At 46.4% G+C, this 23,693-nt stretch overlaps 1 protein-coding gene across 6 annotated transcripts in view; it reads left to right on the top strand.

Moving 5' to 3' along the window:
- The window catches only part of LOC123992875 (A-kinase anchor protein SPHKAP-like), a 159,465-nt gene that overhangs the window by 120,728 nt on the left and 15,044 nt on the right, over positions 1 to 23,693 (top strand). For all 6 annotated transcript variants that reach the window (XR_006831325.1, XR_006831326.1, XM_046294481.1 and 3 more), the window contains 6 exons: positions 7,014 to 7,116; positions 10,544 to 10,654; positions 17,706 to 17,765; positions 18,135 to 18,278; positions 18,963 to 19,215; positions 21,076 to 23,693. The exon at positions 21,076 to 23,693 is cut by the window's right edge and continues 866 nt beyond it. Coding sequence is in view for 4 of the 6 variants with exons in the window: in XM_046294481.1 (XP_046150437.1) it covers positions 7,014 to 7,116; positions 10,544 to 10,654; positions 17,706 to 17,765; positions 18,135 to 18,278; positions 18,963 to 19,215; positions 21,076 to 23,693 (3,289 nt within the window). In the remaining 2 variants the exon portion in view is untranslated. The remainder of the gene's footprint in view (positions 1 to 7,013; positions 7,117 to 10,543; positions 10,655 to 17,705; positions 17,766 to 18,134; positions 18,279 to 18,962; positions 19,216 to 21,075) is intronic.

Raw genomic sequence — 23,693 nt, 5'->3', positions numbered from 1 at the left:
GTGTGTGTGTGTGTGTGTGTGTGTGTGTGTGTGTGTGTGTGTGTGTGTGTGTGTGTGTGTGTGTGTGTGTGTGTGTGTGTGTGTGTGTGTGTGTGTGTGTGTGTGTGTGTGTGTGTGTGTGTGTGTGTGTGTGTGTGTGTGTGTGTGTGTGTGTGTGACTGTCTCTGAAAAAAAGAATGGAATGTGTAGCCATAACACAGCTAAATTAACAAATGGCCCCTGGACGTCAAGGACACGGCAGGTAGCCTGAACGTGTTTGATGCAGGGTGGCAGGTAGCCCAGTGGTCAAAGTGTTGGGCCAGTAACTGAAAGGTTGCTGGATCGAATCCCTGAGCTGACAAGGTAAAAACGAGGCAGGTAACCCATTGTTCCCTGTTACGCTGTCATTGTAAATAAGAATTTGTTCTAAACTGACTTGCCTAGTTAAATTAAAAATATATATACGTATATTCACCTTTAGCCTTTTAAGAGACCAACAATTCTCCGGTGTGTGAGTTTCAATTCTGGAAAAACACAAATAATGAATGCTATCCTAAGACTTTAGAAACAAATTACTTTATGAATTGACTGAATTTAAACGGAACTGATATGTGTAAAAGGAAAGGTACAATGAGGAAGGTAAAAATAACACCCAGACAACTCCTCCTCTTCCTGTGAGCTGGTCAGCTAAATTGACTCCATCTCTAGAAGGGAAGAGAAAAACAACACATACAAGCATTACATAATATAACACCATAAAAAGTGAGATTTATGGTAACTAAATAATGCTTGTATAGTGTAGTTAGTTGCATAAATATTGGGACAGTGTGGTAAAGTTAGTCATTCTTGCTGTTTACTCATGGAATTTGCATTTCAGATCAAAAGATGAATATGACAGACAAATATTTAGACAGCAAACTGTTGTTTTTTGGATATTTTCTAACCCAGAACCAACAGCTATATATTTGCCTCATATTAATCCTTTGATCTGAAATACCAATTAGCCTACATGAGTATACTGTAAAAATGACCTACTTTACTTCACTGTTACAATACTTATGAATGCACCAATTTGTAAGTCGCTCTGGATAAGAGCGTCTGCTAAATGACTTAAATGTAATGTAAATGTAATGACACTACCTGTGTTGTGGAGAAGAGAAATGTACCATTGAACTCGGCTTTGAAAAGCAGCTGATACATTTTAAACTTGACTGCTGCTTTTCTTTGCTGAGGCAGCCTTCTCAGGGTTGGCACCAGGCTCATGGCAAAGAGGGTCTTCTTCATCCTCCTTCCTGTTGTACATCAAGTTGGGCTGCCGTGAGGTTCATAATGAGGTTCATTCAAATTGTGAGGTTCATAATAATCTCAGGTGGTCCTAGATCCAGAGGTGCTTCCTCCGTTTCCTCATCTTCCATGGCTGCACCGGTGGTGGTCATACTTGTGGATGATGTAGACGTTGTAGAGGGTCTTGATGCACCGGTGGTGGTCATACTTGTGGATGATGTAGACGTTGTAGAGGGTCTTGATGCACCGGTGGTGGTCATACTCGTGGATGATGTAGACGGTGTAGAGGGTCTTGATGCACCGGTGGTGGTCATACTCGTGCATGATGTAGACGTTGTAGGTCTTGATGCACCGGTGGTGGTCATACTCGTGGATGATGTAGACGTTGTAGAGGGTCTTGATGCACCGGTGGTGGTCATACTCGTGGATGATGTAGACGTTGTAGAGGGTCTTGATGCACCGGTGGTGGTCATACTCGTGGATGATGTAGACGTTGTAGAGGGTCTTGATGCACCGGTGGTGGTCATACTCGTGGATGATGTAGACGTTGTAGAGGGTCTTGATGCACCGGTGGTGGTCATACTCGTGGATGATGTAGACGGTGTAGAGGGTCTTGATGCACCGGTGGTGGTCAAACTCGTGGATGATGTAGACGTTGTAGAGTGTCTCGCTGCACCTGTGGAGGCTATGACCGCACTTGTAGATGATGTAGAGGGTCTTGATGCACCGGTGGTGCCCACACTTGTGGATGATGTAGTAGAGGATCTGGCTGTAAAATTGCCACTCGTTGCCCTAGGCACAATAAATGGTTCCAGAAATGAAAGAATGTGGCCGAAACCCCGCCAGCTGTATTGTCTCTGAAATTGCTGACCCAGACCTCTTCTTCTTTTTCTCTGCCCTTCTCTCTCTCTGATACCTGTCCCTGAGTCGTCTCCACTTCCTCCTACAGTCTTCTTATACATAGACATGAACATGATAAGCCTAACCAATACCATAACTATAGTTATTAGATACGGTAGCTATCATGAACATGTCACCTACTGTACACACACTGTTATCTGACCAAATTATCAGCGGTAGTATCTACCATCATTTCTATTACTATTTATCTCACATACACACTCACAGTCTTTCAAATATGATTATTTGGCCAAGTTATCAGGGGTAGTAACTAACATTATTTATATTACTATTTCTCTTTCACTCACACACACACACACACACACACACACACACACACACACACACACACACACACACACACACACACACACACACACACACACACACACACACACACACACACACACACACACACACACACACACACACACACACACACACACACACACAGGTAGGTAACGTTAGCTAACTGCTGTTGCTAAGTTACCCTGTTAGTGTTAGCCAACTGTTAGCTAATGTTAGCTAATTGCCAAGGTAACATTACAAAACATTTAGTCTCGAATTAACACACGTTTATTGGTTTATTCAACTGTGGTAATACAAAAAAATAGGAATTTAGCCGCTTCAAGTACCTACGTTTTGTACTGTATGTCCATTCTGTCAAACTGAGCTAAAATCATTAGCTAGATAGTTAGCTAACAGTAGCTACGCTTTTAGAATGGCGCCAAGCCTAGCTTGTTTTTTTAAAGACTGGCTATACTATACCGATCGACTGCTAGGTAATAATTCATATTTGGCTTAATAGCTGGAACTAGCTAATGATACATGATGAGAAGGATACGCTAAATGGTTGACATAGGCCACTTTTGAATTTAAAACAATATTACTTACCTGAATGCAAAGACAGTCTCAGCTTGAGGAAGAAAATGTAAATGGCGGCAAAATCCAAATTTAACTGCTAATCTGTGAGCAGGATCTCATTGACTCTCACAATATTTATAAACACTATATTCGAATTAACTCTGTGTTTTACCTCGACTCTAGTTGTCACAATCAGTGAGTAGTAGTTAAAGCTACTCTTTTCGAGTCAAATAATAGTAACTCTGCTGTAATTACTTTATTATTTGCTGTGCAGCAAACTTCCCCTCAAAAGAGGGGACTTATCTACCTGTGGCAAAATACAATGTAGGCACACATAAATTCTGATTGATACTGCTATAAGTAGGCTAATTTCTTTAACGAGTCCGACGCGAAGGATATATTACTTTCTCGGGAATGGGCCCAAATCCCCATCATTTGCGCGAAGAAAAGACGGAGAAAAAGGGGGTGGTGGTCGGGTTGCCTTCTGAGAATTCATAGGCGAGTGAGTAAACCCCCTCTACCATCAGTCCTATTAGCCAATGTGCAATCATTGGATAACAAAATGGATTACCTCTGATCAAGGATATCCTACCAACGGGACATTAAAAACTGTAATATCTTATGTTTCACCGAGTGGTGGCTGAACTACGTCATGGATAACATACAGCCGGCGGGGTTTTCGGTCCATCAGCAAGATAGAACAGCTGCCTCTGGTAAGACAAGGGGTGGCAGTCTGTGTCTATTTGTAAATAACAGCTGATCCAAATAATCTAATGTTAAGGAAGTCTCAAGGTTTTGTTCACCTGAAGTAGAGTATCTCATGATAAGCTGTAGACCACACTATTTACCAAGTTTTCATCTATATTTTTCGTAGCTGTCTATTTACCACCACAAACCAATGCTGGCACACAACGAGCTGTATAGGGCCATAAGCAAACAGGAAAATGCTCATCCGGAGGCGGTGCTCCAAGTGGCCGGGGACTTGAATGGAGGGAAACTTAAATCCATTTTACCTCATTTCTACCAGCATGTTAAATGTGCAACCAGAGGAGAAAAAAACTCTAGACCACATTTACTCCACACACAGAGACGCGTACAAACTTCTCCCTCGCCCTCCATTTAGCAAATCTGACCATAACTCTATCCTGCTTACAAGCAAAAACTAAAGCAGGAAGTACCAGTGACTCGCTCAATAAGGAAGTGGTCAGAGGACGCAGATGCTAAGCTACAAGACTGTTGTGCCGGGATTCTTCCAATGGCATTGAGGAGTACACCACATCAGTCACTGGCTCCATCAAAAACGGCATCGATGATGTTGTACCATACGTACGTACCCAAAACCAGAAGCCATAGATTACAGGCAACATCTGTACTGAGCTAAAGGGTAGAGCTGCCGCTTTCAAGGAGCGGGACTCTAACCCGGACTCTTATTAAAAAATGCCCTCCGACGAACCATCAAACAGGCAAAGCATCAATACAGGACTAAGATTGAATCGTACTACACCGGCTCCAATGCTCATCGGATGTGGCAGGGCTTGCAAACTATTATGGACCTACAAAGGGAAGCGCAGCCACGAGCTGCCCAGTGACACATGGCAACCAGACGACTTAAATAACTTGGCACAGGGCCAGACGGATTACCAGGACTTGTACTCCAATCATGCGCTGACCAAATGTCAGTGTCTTCACTGACATTTTCAACCTGTCCCTGACCGAGTCTGTAATACCAAAATGTTTCAAGCAGACCACCATAGACACTGTGCCAAAGAACACCAAGGTAACCTGCCTAAATACAGGATTAAGATTGAATCCTACTAGACCGGCTCTGATGCTCGTCGGATGTGGCAGGGCTTGAAAACTATTACGGACTACGAAGGGAAATCCAAACGCGAGCTGCCCAGTGACGCGAGCCTACCAGACGAGCGAAATGCCTTTTATTCAAGCAACACTGAAGCATGCACGAGAGCACCAGCTGTTCTGGATGACTGTGTGATAACGCATCGGTAGCCGATGTGAGCAAGAACTTTAAACAGGTCAACATTTACAAAGCCACGGGGCCAGATGGATTACCAGGACGTGTACTCAAAGCATGCGAGGGCCAACTGGCGGGTGTCTTCACTGACACTTTCAACCTGAGTCTGTAATACCTATGTTTCAAGCAGACCACCATAGTCCCTGTGCCCAAGGAAGCGAAGGTAACCTGCCTAAATGATTATCGCCCCGTAGCACTCAAGTCTGTAGCCATGAAGTGCTTTGAAAGGCTGGTCATGGCTCACATCAACCACATTATCCCATAAACCCTAGACCCACTCCAATGTGCATACTGCCGCAACAGATCCACAGATGATGCAAAATCTATTGCCCTCCACACTGTCCTTTCCCACATGGACAAAAGGAACTCTTATGTGAGAATGCTATTCATTGACTACAGCTCAGCGTTCAACACCATAGTACCCTATCACTAAGCTATCACTAAGCTAAGGACCCAGGGACTAAACACCTCCCTCTGCAACTGTATCCTGGACTTCCTGACGGGCCACCCCCAGGTGGTAAGGGTAGGCAACAACACGTTTGCCACACTGATCCTCAACTCTGGGGCCCCTCATCGGTGTATAGTCCCCCCTCTTAGTCCCCTCCTGTACTCTCTGTTCACCACGACTGCATGGCCAAGCATGACTCCAACACCATTAAGTTTGCAGACGACACAACAGTGATCTGATCACCGACAACGATGAGGTAGCGTATAGGAAGGAGGTCAGATAACTGGCAGTGTGGTGCCAGAACAACAACCTCGCCCTCAATGTGAGCAAGACAAAACAGCTGATCGTGGTCTACAGTAAAAGGCGGGCCGAACAGGTCCCCATTAACATCAATGGGGCTGTAGTGGAGCGAGTCGAGAGTTTAAAGTTCCTTGGTGTCCACATCGCCAACAATCTCTCATGGTCCAAACACACCAAGACAGTCGTAGAGAGGGCACGACAACGCCTATTCCGCCTCAGGAGACTAACAAGATTTGTCATGGGTCCTCAGATCCTCAAAAAGTTCTGGTTGCATCACGGCCTGGTATGGAAACTGCTCGGCCTCTGAACGCAAGGCAATGCAGAGGGTAGTGCATACGGCCCAGTATCACTGGGGCAAAGCTTCCTGCCGTCCAGGACCCACCCAGGACCTTCCTGCCACCCAGGTCTCAGAAGAAGGCCCAAAAAATTCCCAAGGACTCCAGCCACTCTAGTTATAGAATGTTCTCTCTGCTACCGCACGGCAAGCAGTACCGGAGCGCCAAATTTAGGTCAAAAAGACTTCTTAACAGCTTCTACCCCCAAGCCATATTGAACTGTTGATCAAAAGGCTACCAAGACTATTTACATTGTCCCCACCACACATTTATACGCTGCTGCTACTCTCTATTTAATATCCATGCATAGTCGGAGCATGTGACAAATACAATTTGATTTGATTTGAATCCCTAAATTAAACCAGTTGCAAAATTAAATACTTTTAATTAACATGAAAGTGATGATCACAGAGCCAGCTGTCTCTCTGGTCTTCATATACCTTCCTCCTTTTTTATGTGCCAGTTTTATTAATACAAACTTCTGATAAAAAAATTGGGCGCTTTTAAACTTACAAATCACAGATAAAATGATTTAATGAGGAAAATCATTTATTTCCTCCTTTCAATCCTATATTGGTTGTAAACATACCAATGATCACCATACATTGTCTCAAGCGCCTCAAGAAGAATGTGATGGCTGAGTTTACCTTTGTTTTTAGTTAAGGTTCACAGTTTTTGTGTTCCTCTCATGCAATTCTCTGATGGCTGGTCCTGTACAGCAGTGGGCATGCCAGGGATGCCAGGGATCATGTCCCCAGGCGAAGTTGTTCACCAATGGGCTAATAGGCTCTCTGAAGCCCAAACAGAGGCCTTGCCCTGGGGTTGTGTACAGTAGGCCCTGACACAGACACACTTTGTTCTCCTCCTGCAGTAACTTCCAGTCGTCAGCCATGTCCGAGAGCTCTGAGTCGGCAGCCGCCGAGGGAGTCAGCACAGACAGCATCCTGGGATCCCCCATCACCGCCTGCAAGAAGGTAAATACAGGGGGACGGTGTGTGTGTACAGTATGTCCGGTAAATATTAATGTGTGTGTGTGTCCCTCTCCCTGGTGAGGGGGGAGAGTTTGTGCCATTGCAACAGAGAGTAATGATGGAGGACCAGGTGTTTTAGGTCATCTAGTTGGATTCATCATCTCACTGTGCCAAGGAGACAATGAGAGAAATGGCATTGAACACTGGTCTCGGGGAGATTACATTGAGTTTCAACCTCTTCTGTTCTGCTCCCCCTCCTTCCTCTTGAATAAGGAGCATTGTCAGTCGATATAGCTGCTTGTTCAGTCACTTCATTAGTAGACGGGTTGTCACGTTAAATGACTTCCACTGAGCCTCGCCGCTTTGCCGCTAACATACAAAAACAATATTACATCACAGGAGGTTGGTAACGGCAGGAGCGGAATGGCTTCAAATACATCAAACACATGGTTTGATGCCATTCCATTGGTTCCGTTCCAGCCGTTATATTGAGCCATTCACCCCTCAGCAGCCTCCACTGTCTTACATGTAGTATTGGTAATAGAAGTGTCCACACACACAATGACACAAAACTGTATGGCTTCCAAGTGTGTATTTATAAAGACAAGATTTCAACCCTAACTCTAGGTCAGGTCTCCTGACTTGACAAAGACCTAGCAGTCTAAATATTGCCTTAATAAAATACATGTGGGAGAATAATATTATTTTAACTGGTGAACATTTACTGATATCAAGCTCCTGCTCAAGCTCCAGTATGAAGCTGGGTTATGTTCATTGGTGCACATCGACGCAAAACATTTTGTAACGGAAGAAAAGGGCAATTATTGGACAAGTTGAAATAGCACATCCCTGTTTTGGGCGGTTATCTCCCATTTTGTGCCTAATGAACACAACCCTGCCCTCACTCCAAGCTCTGCCAAATTGTGATGTCATGACCATGAGGCCGTCTGAGTGTGAGTCATCTCTACCTGGCGATGGCCCAGAGCAGATGGACAACACCAGAGGGAGATAGTGCAGGACAGGGGCACAGGGGGCATGATGGCATCAGCCTAAAAATACACTATGGAAATTATTATGATCTCTATTGTTTTGTAACCTGACTACCCATCCACATCGCTCTGGCCAAACGCCACACCTGACTACCCATCCACATCGCTCTGGCCAAACGCCACACCGGACTACCCATCCACATCGCTCTGGCCAAACGCCACACCTGACTACCCATCCACATCGCTCTGGCCAAACACCACACCTGACTACCCATCCACATCGCTCTGGCCAAACGCCACACCTGACTACCCATCCACATCGCTCTGGCCAAAAGCCACACCTGACTACCCATCCACATCACTCTGGCCAAACGCCACACCTGACTACCCATCCACATCGCTCTGGCCAAACGCCACACCTGACTAACCATCCACATCGCTCTGGCCAAACGCCACACCTGACTACCCATCCACATCGCTCTGGCCAAACGCCACACCTGACTACCCATCCACATCGCTCTGGCCAAACGCCACACCTGACTACCCATCCACATCGCTCTGGCCAGACGCCACACCGGACTACCCATCCACATCGCTCTGGCCAAACGCCACACCTGACTACCCATCCACATCGCTCTGGCCAAACGCCACACCGGACTACCCATCCACATCGCTCTGGCCAAATGCCACACCTGACTACCCATCCACATCGCTCTGGCCAAACGCCACACCTGACTACCCATCCACATCGCTCTGGCCAAACGCCACACCTGACTACCCATCCACATCGCTCTGGCCAAAAGCCACACCTGACTACCCATCCACATCGCTCTGGCCAAACGCCACACCGGACTACCCATCCACATCGCTCTGGCCAAACGCCACACCTGACTACCCGTCCACATCGCTCTGGCCAAATGCCACACCTGACTACCCATCCACATCGCTCTGGCCAAAAGCCACACCTGACTACCCATCCACATCGCTCTGGCCAAACGCCACACCGGACTACCCATCCACATCGCTCTGGCCAAACGCCACACCGGACTACCCGTCCACATCGCTCTGGCCAAAAGCCACACCTGACTACCCATCCACATCGCTCTGGCCAAACGCCACACCTGACTACCCATCCACATCGCTCTGGCCAAACGCCACACCGGACTACCCATCCACATCGCTCTGGCCAAACGCCACACCTGACTACCCATCCACATCGCTCTGGCCAAACGCCACACCTGACTACCCATCCACATCGCTCTGGCCAAACGCCACACCTGACTACCCATCCACATCGCTCTGGCCAAACGCCACACCTGACTACCCATCCACATCGCTCTGGCCAAACGCCACACCTGACTACCCATCCACATCGCTCTGGCCAAAAGCCACACCTGACTACCCATCCACATCGCTCTGGCCAAACGCCACACCCACTAGCATTTCTTTTCCTGGATTTGCTTTGGGTTAAATGTGGAAGACACATTTGGGTTGAATGCATTCAGTTATGCAACTGACTAGCTATCCCCTTACCCTTATTATAGAATTTCCTTCAACCCTATGGCTTGGTTTTTGCTCTGACTTGCGCTGTCAACTGTGGGACCTTCTATAGACAGGTGTGTGACTTTCCAAATCGTGTGCAATTAACTGTAGACTCCAATCAAGTTGTAGAAACACCTCAAGGATGATCAATGGAAACAGGCTGCACCTGAGCTCAATTTCAAGTCTCATTGCAAAGGGTCTGAATACTTATGTAAATAAGGTATTTCTGTTTTTTATTTTTAATAAATATGCTAAATGTTTTGTCATTATGGGGTATTGTGTGTAGATTGATGAGGGATTTAAAACAAATCTATTTTAGAATACGGGTGTAAGATAACAAAATGTTGAAAAAATCAAGGGGTCTGAATACTTTCCGAATGCACTGTACGTGTCCCTCTGACAAGGTACTCTTGACTCTTGAGTGTCATTGAAAGTCGCAGGTCAACAGGACTTGACACTTAACGCATAGTGTCCATTGAAACAGCTCGCGGGGGAAGAGTAAGAACACAGTAAATATGTGGAGAGTAAATAGGCCAACTGACAGGCTATTGATCCCTCTTACAGAGGAAGGTCCCACAGAGAACCTCCTGAACAAAGGGCCTGTAGAGATCTTTATCGCCAGAGGGTAAATACTAAGGTTGTCAGCTGAAGGTCTGTGTGTGTGTGTGTGTGTGTGTGTGTGTGTGTGTGTGTGTGTGTGTGTGTGTGTGTGTGTGTGTGTGTGTGTGTGTGTGTGTGTGTGTGTGTGTGTGTGTGTGTGTGTGTGTGTGTGTGTGTGTGTGTGTGTGTGTGTGTGTGTGTGTGTGTGTGTGTGTGTGTGTGTTTGTATGTTATACATTCTGAGAAGGAGTTCAGTCATGTGTCTGTGTGTAAGAGTGTGAGTTATCTGTGTCTTCCAGGTGCTGTGCAGTAGCAGTGTGCTGGACTCGTCAGAGTACTGGCTGAGGAATGAGAAGGCTCTGTGCAGGCTGGGCCTTCTGGAGGATGACGCTGAGGGGAGATATAACACGGTGAGCAGTGTGTGCCTATTTGATTTATAACTATATGACTGCCACCAAATCTATGACAATTTATAGAACTTTGTAGAACAGGAATTATCTCTTGGGTACTCGACTGGTAAGCGTTGGTGTTCTTACTAGAAAACAAAGGTATCACTCTGTGTGTCTGTCCTTTCCCTCAGTCTCATTCCGAGCTCTGAGTCAATTAAAAAGCGTTTTCATCTTCCCATTGTGTGTGCAAATGAGACAGTGCCGTTTTTGCACAATGTGTCCAGACTGGATGAGGAGCAGGGGTTAGGTGTGTGTGTGTGTGTGTGTGTGTGTGTGTGTGTGTGTGTGTGTGTGTGTGTGTGTGTGTGTGTGTGTGTGTGTGTGTGTGTGTGTGTGTGTGTGTGTGTGTGTGTGTGTGTGTGTGTGTGTGTGTGTGTGTGTGTGTGTGTGTGTGCACCCTCTTCTGTTAACCAGTATTATCACAGTAATAGGCCCGTGGCCATATCAGCTTAGTTAATGACAGACTCTGAGCCAGGAGTGAACAGGGTCTGTGTTAGTGAGTGTGTGGAATGCAGACTTAATAAGTTTGGCTGGATATGGTATTTCTTTACTCCACCGAGGGTTTTGGTTGGGGAGCGGGGGAAGGGTTGGTTTATTAGTATGTTCATTTGAATCATTTATGGAATCATCTAACATGGTCACTTTTATCAGTGCGATGTGATTGTCATTGATTACACAATCAGCGGCAGCAGAGGTATTCAAATTAAGCTCGGAGGTCGTGTTTACGACAGGTTCAAGTTTATTGTCCCTAAAGGGAAATTGTCTTGACATTAATATGTCATCCTGGTTGTTTCACAAAGTGTGATATCTTTATTATCCACTCATTTCATATGATGGAGACAATATGGCCACACACGAACTGGTTGATTATGTGACAATTACAGTGACGTCTATTCCTGAATGTGTGTGTGGAAGGCTCAGGAAGTAGAAGGGACTATGCACTCAGGAGCTCAAAGTGCTAAGATAAAAATCTTGTAAGCTCTCTTTTCACTCCTTACCAAATCTAGGTTTTGTCACTTTTGATCACTCTCTCATGTTTTAAGGCAGGGCCTGAGCTCACAGTGAGATGTTACCGAGTTGCGATAGTCACAGTGAATTTCATCTGAACACATTGACAGGGCAAGCAATTTGGAACCGAAGTCTTCTACACTGTTAGTTCTGCTCTGCTAGTTACAGTGAAGTTACGGAGATATGTTTCCAATCCTATTTTACATTTTTGTAAAGATGAGATCTATATCATTGTTCATCTCAGACCCCAGAACCAAATGTTGCATGCACTAATAATCTGTCACGAGAGACTATCACTAGCATTCTATGCCATCAACACCAAAATTATTCCCAGTTTCACTCTCTCTCTCTGCACACTGCCACACCCACACTGCCACACCCACACTGCCACACCCATACTCCCACACACACACACACACACACACACACACACACACACACACACACACACACACACACACACACACACACACACACACACACACACACACACACACACACACACACACACACACACACACACACACACACACACACACACACACACTGCTGCAGCTATGTACTGTAGATAATTTAATTGTATTCAATGAGATATGGGGAGCTGAAAATGACAATTTAAGCTGTATCTCACAGCTGATGGCTAGGACAGAGTTAGTTACAGTGATGAGATAAGATATTCCCAATTCATAACATTCCTCACTGCTCTAATTGCCTGCTTGGTCCCACAGCAACTGTGTGTCTGCCTGTCTGCCTGCTTGTGTGACTGCCTGTCTGCCTGCTTGTGTGACTGCCTGTCTGCCTGCTTGTGTGTCTGCCTGCTTGTGTGCCTGCCTGTCTGCCTGCTTGTGTGCCTGCCTGTCTGCCTGCTTGTGTGCCTGCCTGCTTGTGTGCCGGCCTGTCTGCATGCTTGTGTGCCTGGGTCTAGGATTGGGTATGACTGGAAATGGGACATCATTATGTGATATTATTCCAGAGTTGGAGGCTGAATGGAGAGCTGAACAGGTGTAGACTCTATACACATTAGTGCTGTGAATATTCAATGAGCTCTACAACTCTAATATTCCAGAACTAAAATCTTGCGTAATTTGGTCAGCTAATTGATTTTCTTCGGTTTACGCACAATCTGTCCACGAGAGATTACCACAACCAAGACCAGCATACAGACAGTGCATATGAATAATGGAAGTGCCTGTAATGTATCTTGGCTGGTGCTATTGCTTGGAGGTCAGGGGTCAGGAGCCACAGAAGGATACCAAGGTTGTGTTCCAAATGGCACCGAATTCCCTATTTAGTGCACTACTGTTGTGCATTATTTAGAGAACAGGGTGCCATATGAGACACAGCCAGAGACAGAGCATCCAAGTGGCTCACAGTCACAACATGGCCTGACTGTGGCGGTCTTACATAACAAACACAGGGGAACACACAGACGACACAGGAAGAACGACTGAGTGTGCTGAGTTGAGAGCAATGGGACATAGAGAGAAAGAGAGAGACAAAGGTTAGAGTTGAGAAGAAGGGTTTGAAGGTGGGAGAGATTGAGTGAGGGGGAGAGGATTTGTTGTTGAGGGAAGAGGAAGAGAGCTTAGAAGTGGGTGGAGGATGGTGTGCATGTGTGCTTGTGTTCACACGGGTGTGCGTAGCAGCCTATTGCACTACATACCCTGTGAATATTTGTCATCTTTATTGAAAATGAGTGAGACCGTTTTAAGGAGTTTCTGCTCCTGTGCTTGTGTGATCAAGCTTGTGTATTTGTGTTGTGTCTGTTTGTGTTGTGTGTGTCTGTGTTGTGTGTGTCTGTGTTGTGTGTGTCTGTGTTGTGTGTGTGTGTATTGCAATATATTGCACTATAGCCTGTGAATATTTGTCATCTTTTTTTGAAAATGAGTGAGACCGTTTTAACGGTGACCAAGCATGTGTGTTTGTGTTGTGTGTGTCTGTGTTGTGTGTCTGTGTTGTGTGTGCCTGTGTTGTGTATGTGTGTTGTGTGTGTTTGTGTTGTGCATGTGTGTGTTGTGTGTGTGTGTCTGTCTTGTGTGTGTGTGTGTTGTGTGTGTGTGTTGTGCGTGTCTGTGTTGTGTGTATTGTGAGTCTCTGTACTGTGTGGATGTATGTTGTGTGTGTCTGCTTTGTGTGTGTCTGTGTTGTGTGTGTGTGTTGTGTGTGTCTGTGTTGTGTGTGTGTTGTCTGTGTTGTGTGTGTCTGTATTCTGTGTGTCTGTGTTGTGTGTGTCTTTGTCGTGTGTGTGTGTATTGCAATATATTGCACTGTAGTCTGTGAACGTTAGTAATCTTTATGGAAAATAAGTGAGAGCACGTTTACGAGTTTCTACATTTGTGCGTGTGTGTTTCTGTCCTGTAACCAGTCTAGGGCTCTAACCACACACACACACACACACACACACACACACACACACACACACACACACACACACACACACACACACACACACACACACACACACACACACACACACACACACACACACACACACACACACACACACACACACACACCATCTGACTTCTGTCTTTAAGGTGTGAAGGGTTGTGAGTTTGTGCTTCTGTCACACCTCCACACAATCACTCACTCACTCTGTCATTTAGACACACACACACACAGGCATGCACGCACGCACATCTGACCTTCCCAAGGAACAACAACACATCTGACCCACTCTTTTCAGAGCTATGGCACGCCGTTAAAAACAGTGACATCACTGCTGCCATAGCACCATGGTCATTAGGCCCTGTGAAGATTGTCCTATATCCTCTGTCACATAAGCTAAAGTCTTGCCGGATTATGTATGTCTAGACATTGATTATCACCCTTTTATTATGAGAAGCACATTTATCGACTGTTATTGATGTGGGGATATTTATCATGTGGATATACTGTATATACAGTATATATACTAGTGTTCAAAAGTTTGGGGTCATTCAGGAATTACCTTGTCACATTTTCCTTGTGCATTATAATAACATCAAATTGATCAGAAATTCAGTGTAGACATTGTTAATGTTGTAAATTACTATTGTAGCTGGAAACGGCTGATTTGTAATGGGATATCTACATAGGCAACCATTACTCCTTTGTTCCAATGGCACGTTGTGTTAGCTAATCCAAGTTTATAATTTGAAAAGGCTAATTGATCATTAGAAAACCATTTTGCAATTATGTTAGCACAGCTGAAAACTGTTGTTCTGATTAAAGAAGCAATAAAACTGACCTTCTTTAGAATAGTTGAGTATCTGGAGCATCAGCACTTGTAGGTTTGATTACAGGCTCAAAATGGCTAGAAACAAAGAACTTTCTTCTGAAACTCATCAGTCTATTCTTGTTCTGAGAAATTAAGGCTAATCCATTCGAGAAATTGCCAAGAAACTGAAGATCTCGTACAATGCTGTGTACTACTCCCTTCACAGAACAGCGCAAACTGGATCTAACCAGAATAGAAAGAGGAGTGGGAGGCCCCGGTGCACAACTGAGCAAGAGGACAAGTACATTAGAGTGTCTAGTTTGAGAAATAGACGCCTCACAAGTCTTCAACTGGCAGCTTCATTAAATAGTACCCGTAAAACACCAGTCTCAATGTCAATGGTGAAGAGGCGACTCCGGGATGCTGGCCTTCTAGGCAGTGTCTAGTGTCTATGTTCTTTTGCCATTCTTAATCTTTTCTTTTTATTGGCCAGTCTGAGATATTGCTTTTTCTTTGCAACTCTGCATGGAAGGCCATTCTCATGAAACCATTAAAATACCATGGCAGTAATGATTTTAAATATAAAACATGTCATTTAGTCATACGACAAAATATCGTAATAAAGATAATAGTGTTCTCTACCTTGCACAAACAGCTCATTTTATGGAGACTATTGCCACCCCCACATAATGGTGATGGCTAAATGATTTTGTCCTTGGGAAGGGCACTATATCTCCTATTTTCTTTTGACTGTTTCTCCCTCGCTCTTTCTCATTCTTCAACAGTCATCTCCTTACTTTTCTCTGCAATTGCTTTGACCTGCGTGGAAGACACAATAAGCCCAAATAATGTGATAACCTTCACAGCACTTCAGCTCGCACAGGCTTGATAGAACCACCTTAATAATAAGACTGTTTCAACATAGGTTACACCACTACCAGAGTGGGCTTTTCCAATGTTCTGTGTTGTTTCACTCCGGTGGACATTTTGACTCTCCTGATAAAGAGCGCCACTCCAATTCTCAAGCTGCTCCCGCCGTTTTGTTTCCTCCATTTAATGCTGTCCCCTTTTCAGCTTTGGGGTGGTTAGCCCTCTGATTCATCCTATAGGCTACTTTTTATAAAAGATCCATGAAATAGGCAGAAATGATGTAGAAAACATGGGGAAAGTGCGAGATTCATTTGTAAAAGAGGGAAATGTAAAAAAAATCGAATCCACTCATTACAGAGACTAACATCCATGATGTCACAGAGTAACAAACTACAGATTCAGCCTGATTGGCAGACAGAACAGTTTTATCTCTTAAGCTGATTGGGCCATTCGATCCAGTTCCAGTCGCTGCATCATTTCCCTCTGTTTTGTATTTCTCCTTCTGCTTCTCTTTTGATGTTAGTCCGAAGCGTACATGCCCTCTTCCCCCCGAGAAGACCCATTACCATGAAACATGGACACGAGTGCCACGGGAAAAGAAAAGAGGAAGGGGGAAAAACATGGTGGGGAGCAGGGGAATAAGCTGCTGAATATAGCCCACAGGCAAACCAGACAGTCATATTAGCCTAATTGACATGTGTGAGGAGAGATAAGAGGCCTACAAGATGGACCCCACAAGCGTTTGTTCTTTTACTTAATTGAGTCACGTAGGGAAGTTAATCATAAAGAATAGCTCTTACAGAAACCATATGAATTGTGGGTAGCTAAGCTCTTTGAGCTTTGAGGGCTTTCAGCATGACGTACATCAGAGAGGGTATGCACGATGATCAAGGAGGTTATATCAACCGCTGGGATTTACAATGATTGGTATGTTGATTAATACAGGAAATGGTTTATTTCTCCTATCTAGAAAATATATATAATATGTTCTCTGGCTGAAGCGTGGGGGCAGAATATTGGGTTTGGAGAGATGGACCTGGTATGTACAGTGGCAAGAAAAAGTATGTGAATCCTTTGGAATTACCTGGATTTCTGCATAAATTGGTCATCAAATTTGTTCGGATTTTCATCTGTCACAACAATAGACAAACACAGTCTGCTTAAACTAATAACACAAACTCCCCTTCACTCCCCTTTTCTAATTAACTCAATTATTGATTAAAACTTCCCCAGAGCATTTGTAGCTGTACTTTTACATACTTTCTCTACACAACCCAGCCGCACTGGCACGACAGAGTCACACTTATGAAAATCGAAGAGTTTGACGGGGCGGCCAATCTTCTATGCGTGAACAAACGACATTCGTAGCACTTTGCTGTTCTATAGTCTGGGTCAGGAAGTGAAATAACATACCGATGCAGCTATGAAGGCTTTGGAAAACCCACCCCAGAATGAACAATGGCAAAGCAATCAGTGAAATTATTCTGCACCTTATTCCCTTTATAGTGCACTTCTTTTGACCAGGGCTAATAGGGGTCTGGTCAAACGTAATGCACTATATAGGGAATAGGGTTTAATTTGGGACCAATTCAGTAAAATTATATCAGTCTGTATGTAGGGACTGTCGCTCGCTCCCTGGGTACTGACTGACTGGGTGCCAATTAGCCCTGTTGTGTCCTGCTTATTTGCTCGTTGCCATACCTCCAAAATCACGTCCTGCTAGAGGCTTGTAATGGCCAGTGAGGGCTAACACGGCATGAATGCTTCCTCTGTCAGACGAGTAATCATGCTTTTATCTGGGTAAAGTCAGGTCATTGGAATTACACATCACAGTCAGTATTCTGGACTATTTGATGCTAACCTCTCAGGTCTCACTATGTTTTTTTTGTAGCTTTACATTACCACTGTTCTGAAGCTTTTTCCCTCTTATTGCAGATCTGCTTTGTGAATCTGGACCAGCAGAAGGTGGATCGTCACGACAACAGCTGCGTCAAGGTGTGCTGGGTCCCCTCTTCTCTTGTCATCTCTCTGTTACCCCCTACCCATGCTTTCCTCTCATATCCTCTCTTCCCTCTCCTCCCTCCTCATCTCATCTCCTTTACTCCCTCCTCCCCTTTCCTCCCCCTACCCATTAACAACTCTGCTCCTTCTCTCATCCTCCATCCTCGCCTCTCCTTTGCCCTCCACCCGTTCCCCCAGAGTCTTTGTTAACTATCATAAACACTGGCTCTGTTGCCATGGATTCAGGATAATTAGCCTGGGTGAGAGGGGTTGATTTGTTTAGGTAATTAGCAGGTTTGTTCTGATGATGACTGCCTATGTGCCTGTCATTGTGACTGTGGGCGACGTCCCTCTCTCCTCTAGAAACTGGCCTCAATCTCTCCAGACCTTCCCAAGCTGGTCGACTCTCTGAGTGTGCGACAGCCCAAGGTGAACGAGATCCTGCTGCTCGGCGGTTTGGAGACTCCGGACCCCTCTCACCCTCACCAGTACCCCACCCACACACAGGTGAGCGCACGCACACACACACACACACACACACACACACACACACACACACACACACACACACACACACACACACACACACACACACACACACACACACACACACACACACACACACACACACACTTCATGTAATTTTATATTAATGTTTTGTTGAGATCCCTCCAGCCCAAATCCATCCACTGTCTGATCTGCTCTGAGAATTACACGAGCAGACAAGGTAGAATGCATCAATTATTGAACTCTTTACCGGGAGACCCATGGGGGCGGCGCACAATTGGCCCAGCGTCATCCGGGTTAGGGGATGGTTTGGCCGGCAGGGATGTTCCTGTCCCATCGCGCACTAGCGACTCCTGTGGCGGGCCAGGCGCAATGCATGCTGACACGGTCACCAGGTGTACGCTGTTTCCTCTGCTGTTTCCTCCGACACATTGGTGCGGCTGGCTTCCGGGTTAAGCGTGCGGTGTGTCAAGAAGCAGTGCGGCTTTGCGGGGTTGTGTTTCGGAGGACACACGGCTCTCAACCTATGCCTCTTCCGAGTCCGTACGGAAGTTACAGCGATGGGAAAGGATTGTAACTACCAATTGGATATAACGAAATTGGCGAGAAAAATATAAAATGTAAAAATGTTAAAAATGTGTGTGTCCGTATTTGTACCTGCGTGTGTGTGTGTATTGTCTCCAGGGCCAGAGGGGTACAGATGTGTGCCTGGTCCAGTGTGCTGGGGGCCGGCGGCCCACCAGCATCATCTATGAGATCAACAAGTTCCTAATCGGGCTACAGTGGGGTCAGGAGAGGCAGGGGTCCCAGGGGATGATGATGGCAGGGCAGAGGCTGGATGACGACACCAACCGCTCTTTCTCATCCATAGAGGAGGACTTCCTCACTGCCTCAGAACACCTGGGGGATGACAGCGAGGATGATGGCTTACGAAATGGTGATGAATTCTGATCCTTTTGAATATGTACTATATTTGAGTTCATTGTATTTTACTGACATATGTGGTGAATAATAAAGTTGAGTAATGTAGTCCTGGGCTAAGTTTGAAGAGCATGAGGATCGCAAATACGAAAATGTCGATCTCAGTTACTGTTCTAGTTCACTTTTGACAAATGTGTCTGCTAAATAGGATACACCATTTATTATTTATAAATATACTACTGTGAAGCACTCCTTTTGGGAGGAAAAATCTGACATTTTTGTAAGGTTATACATTATTCAGTAGCCTACTCTCAAAACAGGTCAATGTACAGGTGCGTTCGGAAAGAATTCAGATCCCCTTGACTTTTTCAACATTTTTTTATCGTTACAGCCTTATTCTAAAATGGATTTTTTTCAAATTATAATTCTCACCAATCTACACACAATACCCCATAATGACAAAGTATCGTAACAAAATGTGGAAAAAGTCAAGGGGTCTGAATACTTTCCGAATCACAAATAGTCTACAGGCTCCTTGAATACTATTCTTACCGCTGAAGATGTCCCTCGTCTCGTTTCAAAAGGGAACGACAGGCATTCAGCTGTTGTTCTCTTGTTCTCTCGTGCCTGTCAGTCTTCATCTGTAAAAACACTTCTCTGTGGCTGGCTGGCTGTGTAGCTCCTTAGAGCATTTGTGCCTCGCATGGTGTGCCGTGCTGCTGAGGGCACATACAGTAGAATAGATCAATGCCTGTCATGATTGAGATTAATATACAGTATATGACCCTGAGTTTGGCTGTGCTTTTCTGCACAGTGACAAGTCTCCCCTTATCTATAATATGAATCTCCTGTAAGCAGAGATGGGCAGGATTTCTGTTACATGCATTTGGAATACTTATTTGAATTACTTATGAGTATTTTGTCATTTGAATTACACTGGGCTGAATTACACTACAATGTATTTTGTATTTTCAAAATACTGTAATTTATACAATTTATAATTTCACATTTTGTGGCCCCCCTTTCACCCTGCATTGGTATCAGAAGTCTGAGAGCACTATAGTGTGATAAAAGCATCTGCTAAATGAACTAAATATAAATGTATATGTAAAAATAAACAATTGCAAAGCATGCTGAGTGTTATTCTAATGAGCTCCGCCACGAAACAATAAACAGCCTGCTTTGCAGTTCATTTTGGTTTGTTCATTTTCACATATACATTTATATTTTGGTCATTTAGCAGACTCGCTTATCCAGGGTGACTTGCTCAACTAAGGTAGTTAAACAACAAGATATCAGAGTCATTGCAAGTATAAATGTTTTTGTAACCGATACCGAGAATGTTGTTGTTCTTCGGGCCGGCTACTTGCAAGTATTTTAATGAAATACATTACAAGGCGAGATTTTGTTGTTTATTTTGATACATTGATCTTTATTGCATTTCGTATCTGTATTGTTCCCATCCCTGCCTGTATGAATTTAGAACCAACACTGTGTGAAGGGTCTCCTTTGAGTCAATGTACCAGTAATATTCATTATCAGATCAAGCCTCGGATATGAGGTTGCTCTTTTTTACTTTGCATGGGGGTAAGTTAGCCTGTTCCCAGATCTGTTTGTGTTGTATTATGGCCTGTGTAGCCAACTCTTATGGTCATTGGTAAGACAGCACAAACATAACTGGGACCAGCTAGGGTTTGGTTGTTAGCTATAGTCATGTTTGAGATGGTAAATGCTGCTCAGTGAAAGTCTGGTGTTATTGCTAGCTTGGTTAAACCAGAGCTGGGTTGTCATCGCTCTTGCTCTGGCACATTGTGAATTTGATGGAAGTATATTCTAACAGGTCTGGACATGCCTCTCTCTCTCTTTCTCCACACAGAGCCAGGGTGCAGTGATGTGGCAGAGGACTTGTCAGATGTAGCACACAGCGACAGACCAGCGTGTCAGAGAGGACACCTGGGCCAGCATCAGTGGCAGGACAGCGAGGAGTCTGAGGTGACCATCAGCGCCCCCCCAGCCACCAAGAAACGAGGAGGAAGGGCACCGGCGAGAGCTAGCAGTCATCACACTAAGGAGTCGGCTGGCCACTATGCCACCAACTTGGCCGAGTCGGTACTGCAAGACGCCTTCATCAGCCTGTCTCAGGACGAACCATCCTTCGCTCCTGAGGCCGCTGTGAGCATGTCCCCCGGCAGCCACCCCCCCACCGGCCTCACCTGGACAGTAGCAGAGGAGCCCTGTCGGGCACGCGCCTGCTCTTTCGAGCTCCCCAAGATCGTCATAGTGCAGAGCCCGGATAGCTGCGAAGGCCTGCCAGAGTGGCTGGGTACTCAAGCCTCTCACGCGGCTCTGGAGCATGGTGTTGGTGGTACTGCCAGGCAGGTACCGGCGGAACACGGACCAGAGACCCATGACCTCCTCCCTACCACCACTACCACTGGACGCCACCCCACCAAACCCCTACAGCGGGCCCTGGCATGCGCTGCCAGTGTCATCGGCACCATCTCCAGCCCACAGGTAGCAGAGCAGCTGGCAATGGAGCCAATAGAGGGGGACATGGAGAGAGAGGGACAGAGGGACCCTGAGGGCACTGACTACTCCTTCTCCTCAGCCATGTGCGGGATGGCCCAGGTGGCGGGGGCGGTGGCTGTGGTGGAGCTAGCTGAAGAGGCCGGGGAAGTGGTCTGCGAGTCAGAAGACAACTCCACCACCGAGGTCTACTCGGCCGCCTCCGTGGGGCTCCTATCTGCAGCGCAGACCTCCACAGCTATCACCCTCCACTGCAGTGTGGCCGAGGGGACCAGCATCGAGGCCTTCCGCACCAGCATTGCTGAAGTTCTTCACAAGGAGGCAGCAGGGGTGCTGGCTCAGCCCCAGGACTACAAGAGTGTGGCCCATCTACTGGAGTCCACCCACAACAGGATTGTGGACGGCATCACGTCTCCCAATAAGTCATGTCTGGACAAGATGGATGAGACGGAGGTGGACAATTTCATCAGCGAAGTGGCCGACGGCCTCTTCAAACACGCATTCGAGAAAGCGAGAAAGAAAAAAGAACTGGAAGGCCCGGGAAAAGACGTCACTGATATCCAGGGCTTTCTGCAGGAGAGCGTGAGCAATGTGCTCTTCGACATCCTTTGTCTCACTTCAAAGCGGATCGGTGACATTTCCAAATGTGATATAGGGTCGTTTGACAGACAAGAGGGTGATGTCGGCTTCAGGGACTACGAGGTGGCCGCCAGTACCAAGGAACCATTAAGCCAATTACAGTGCTTCGTTGGCTCCAGCCACCCCGATAATTGTGAAACACAATGGGCAGATAAGACACCCGTCTACTCTGGGATGAGGGAGGTGAAATATGGACTGGAGGAGAGGGAGAGTGAACCTTATGAGTCTCACAGCTCGCCACATATCAGAGAGCAGCAGCAGCGCAGACAAGCTCCGACTAAAGTCTCGTCCTCTATTAAGGACTGCTATGACCTCCAGGGCCAGCAGGCCAGAGGAAACATCAGAGACACTTTTCCAGAGAGCTTAGCCCACCAGGTCTCTTCATCACTGGGAACAGAGAAAAGATGGATAGCCAGTACAGACAGCAGACAGTCTTCTCTGACCCCTCAGTCCTCTTTTAGCTCCTCCTCCACAGGGGCCTTGGTCTGCTTAAAGATGGACTCAGATTCGAGAACTACCCCTGTCAACTACTTCGCTGATGATCTGGCCACCACTGTGGTCTCCATGGCGACTGAGCTGGCCGCCATCTGCCTGGAGAACTCCAGCGGGAAGCAGCCGTGGTTCTGTGCCCTGAAGGGTGCAGCGGGCTACTACCCTGAGGGGAGCTACCTGCTGCCCTCCTGTTGCACGGCCCTCCGCAGAAAGGAGGGCCAGAATGGCGGTGTGGCATCCAAAAAGCACCGGCCACCACGCCTCAGTGAGATCAAGAGGAAGACTGAGGAACAGCCCGAGTTGATGGAGTGCCTGGTCAACCGCGTGGTGGATGAAACGGTCAACTTGGATGACATGCCCCAGACTCTTGATCCCTTCGCGCTCTTTGCCTCTGAGGTCACCGCCCGCATAATGAACTGCCCCGAGCTCAATGTGGTTGACACCTCCAAGCCCGGCCAGCAGACCCGCAGCCGGCTGCAGTGTGAGCGGTGGAGCCGGGGCAAGGCCGCCAGCTATGAAAGCATCCCAGAGGAGGACGCAGGCCCTCCGGGTACCCCCAACACCCTAGGCCCCGGCAGCCGGCTGGGCCAGAACCTGAGCAGGGGAGGCTCCATCTCCAAGCAGTCCAGCTGCGAGAGCATCACTGACGAGTTCTCCCGCTTCATGGTGAACCAGATGGAGATGGAGGGCCGGGGTTTTGACCTGCTCCTAGACTACTACGCCGGGCAGAATGCCAGCAGCATCCTGGCAGCAGCCGTGCAACAGGCGGCCACCAGGAAGAACGGCCACCTCAATGTGAGGACCACGTCCTGTCTGTCGAAGCAGTCCAGTACGGAG

This window comes from Oncorhynchus gorbuscha, linkage group LG13, assembly GCF_021184085.1.
Source record: "Oncorhynchus gorbuscha isolate QuinsamMale2020 ecotype Even-year linkage group LG13, OgorEven_v1.0, whole genome shotgun sequence".
In the NCBI taxonomy this organism is placed as follows: Eukaryota; Metazoa; Chordata; class Actinopteri; order Salmoniformes; family Salmonidae; genus Oncorhynchus; species Oncorhynchus gorbuscha.
Note: the sequence above shows the minus strand (reverse complement) of the source record. Positions and strands in the feature narration are given on the sequence as shown.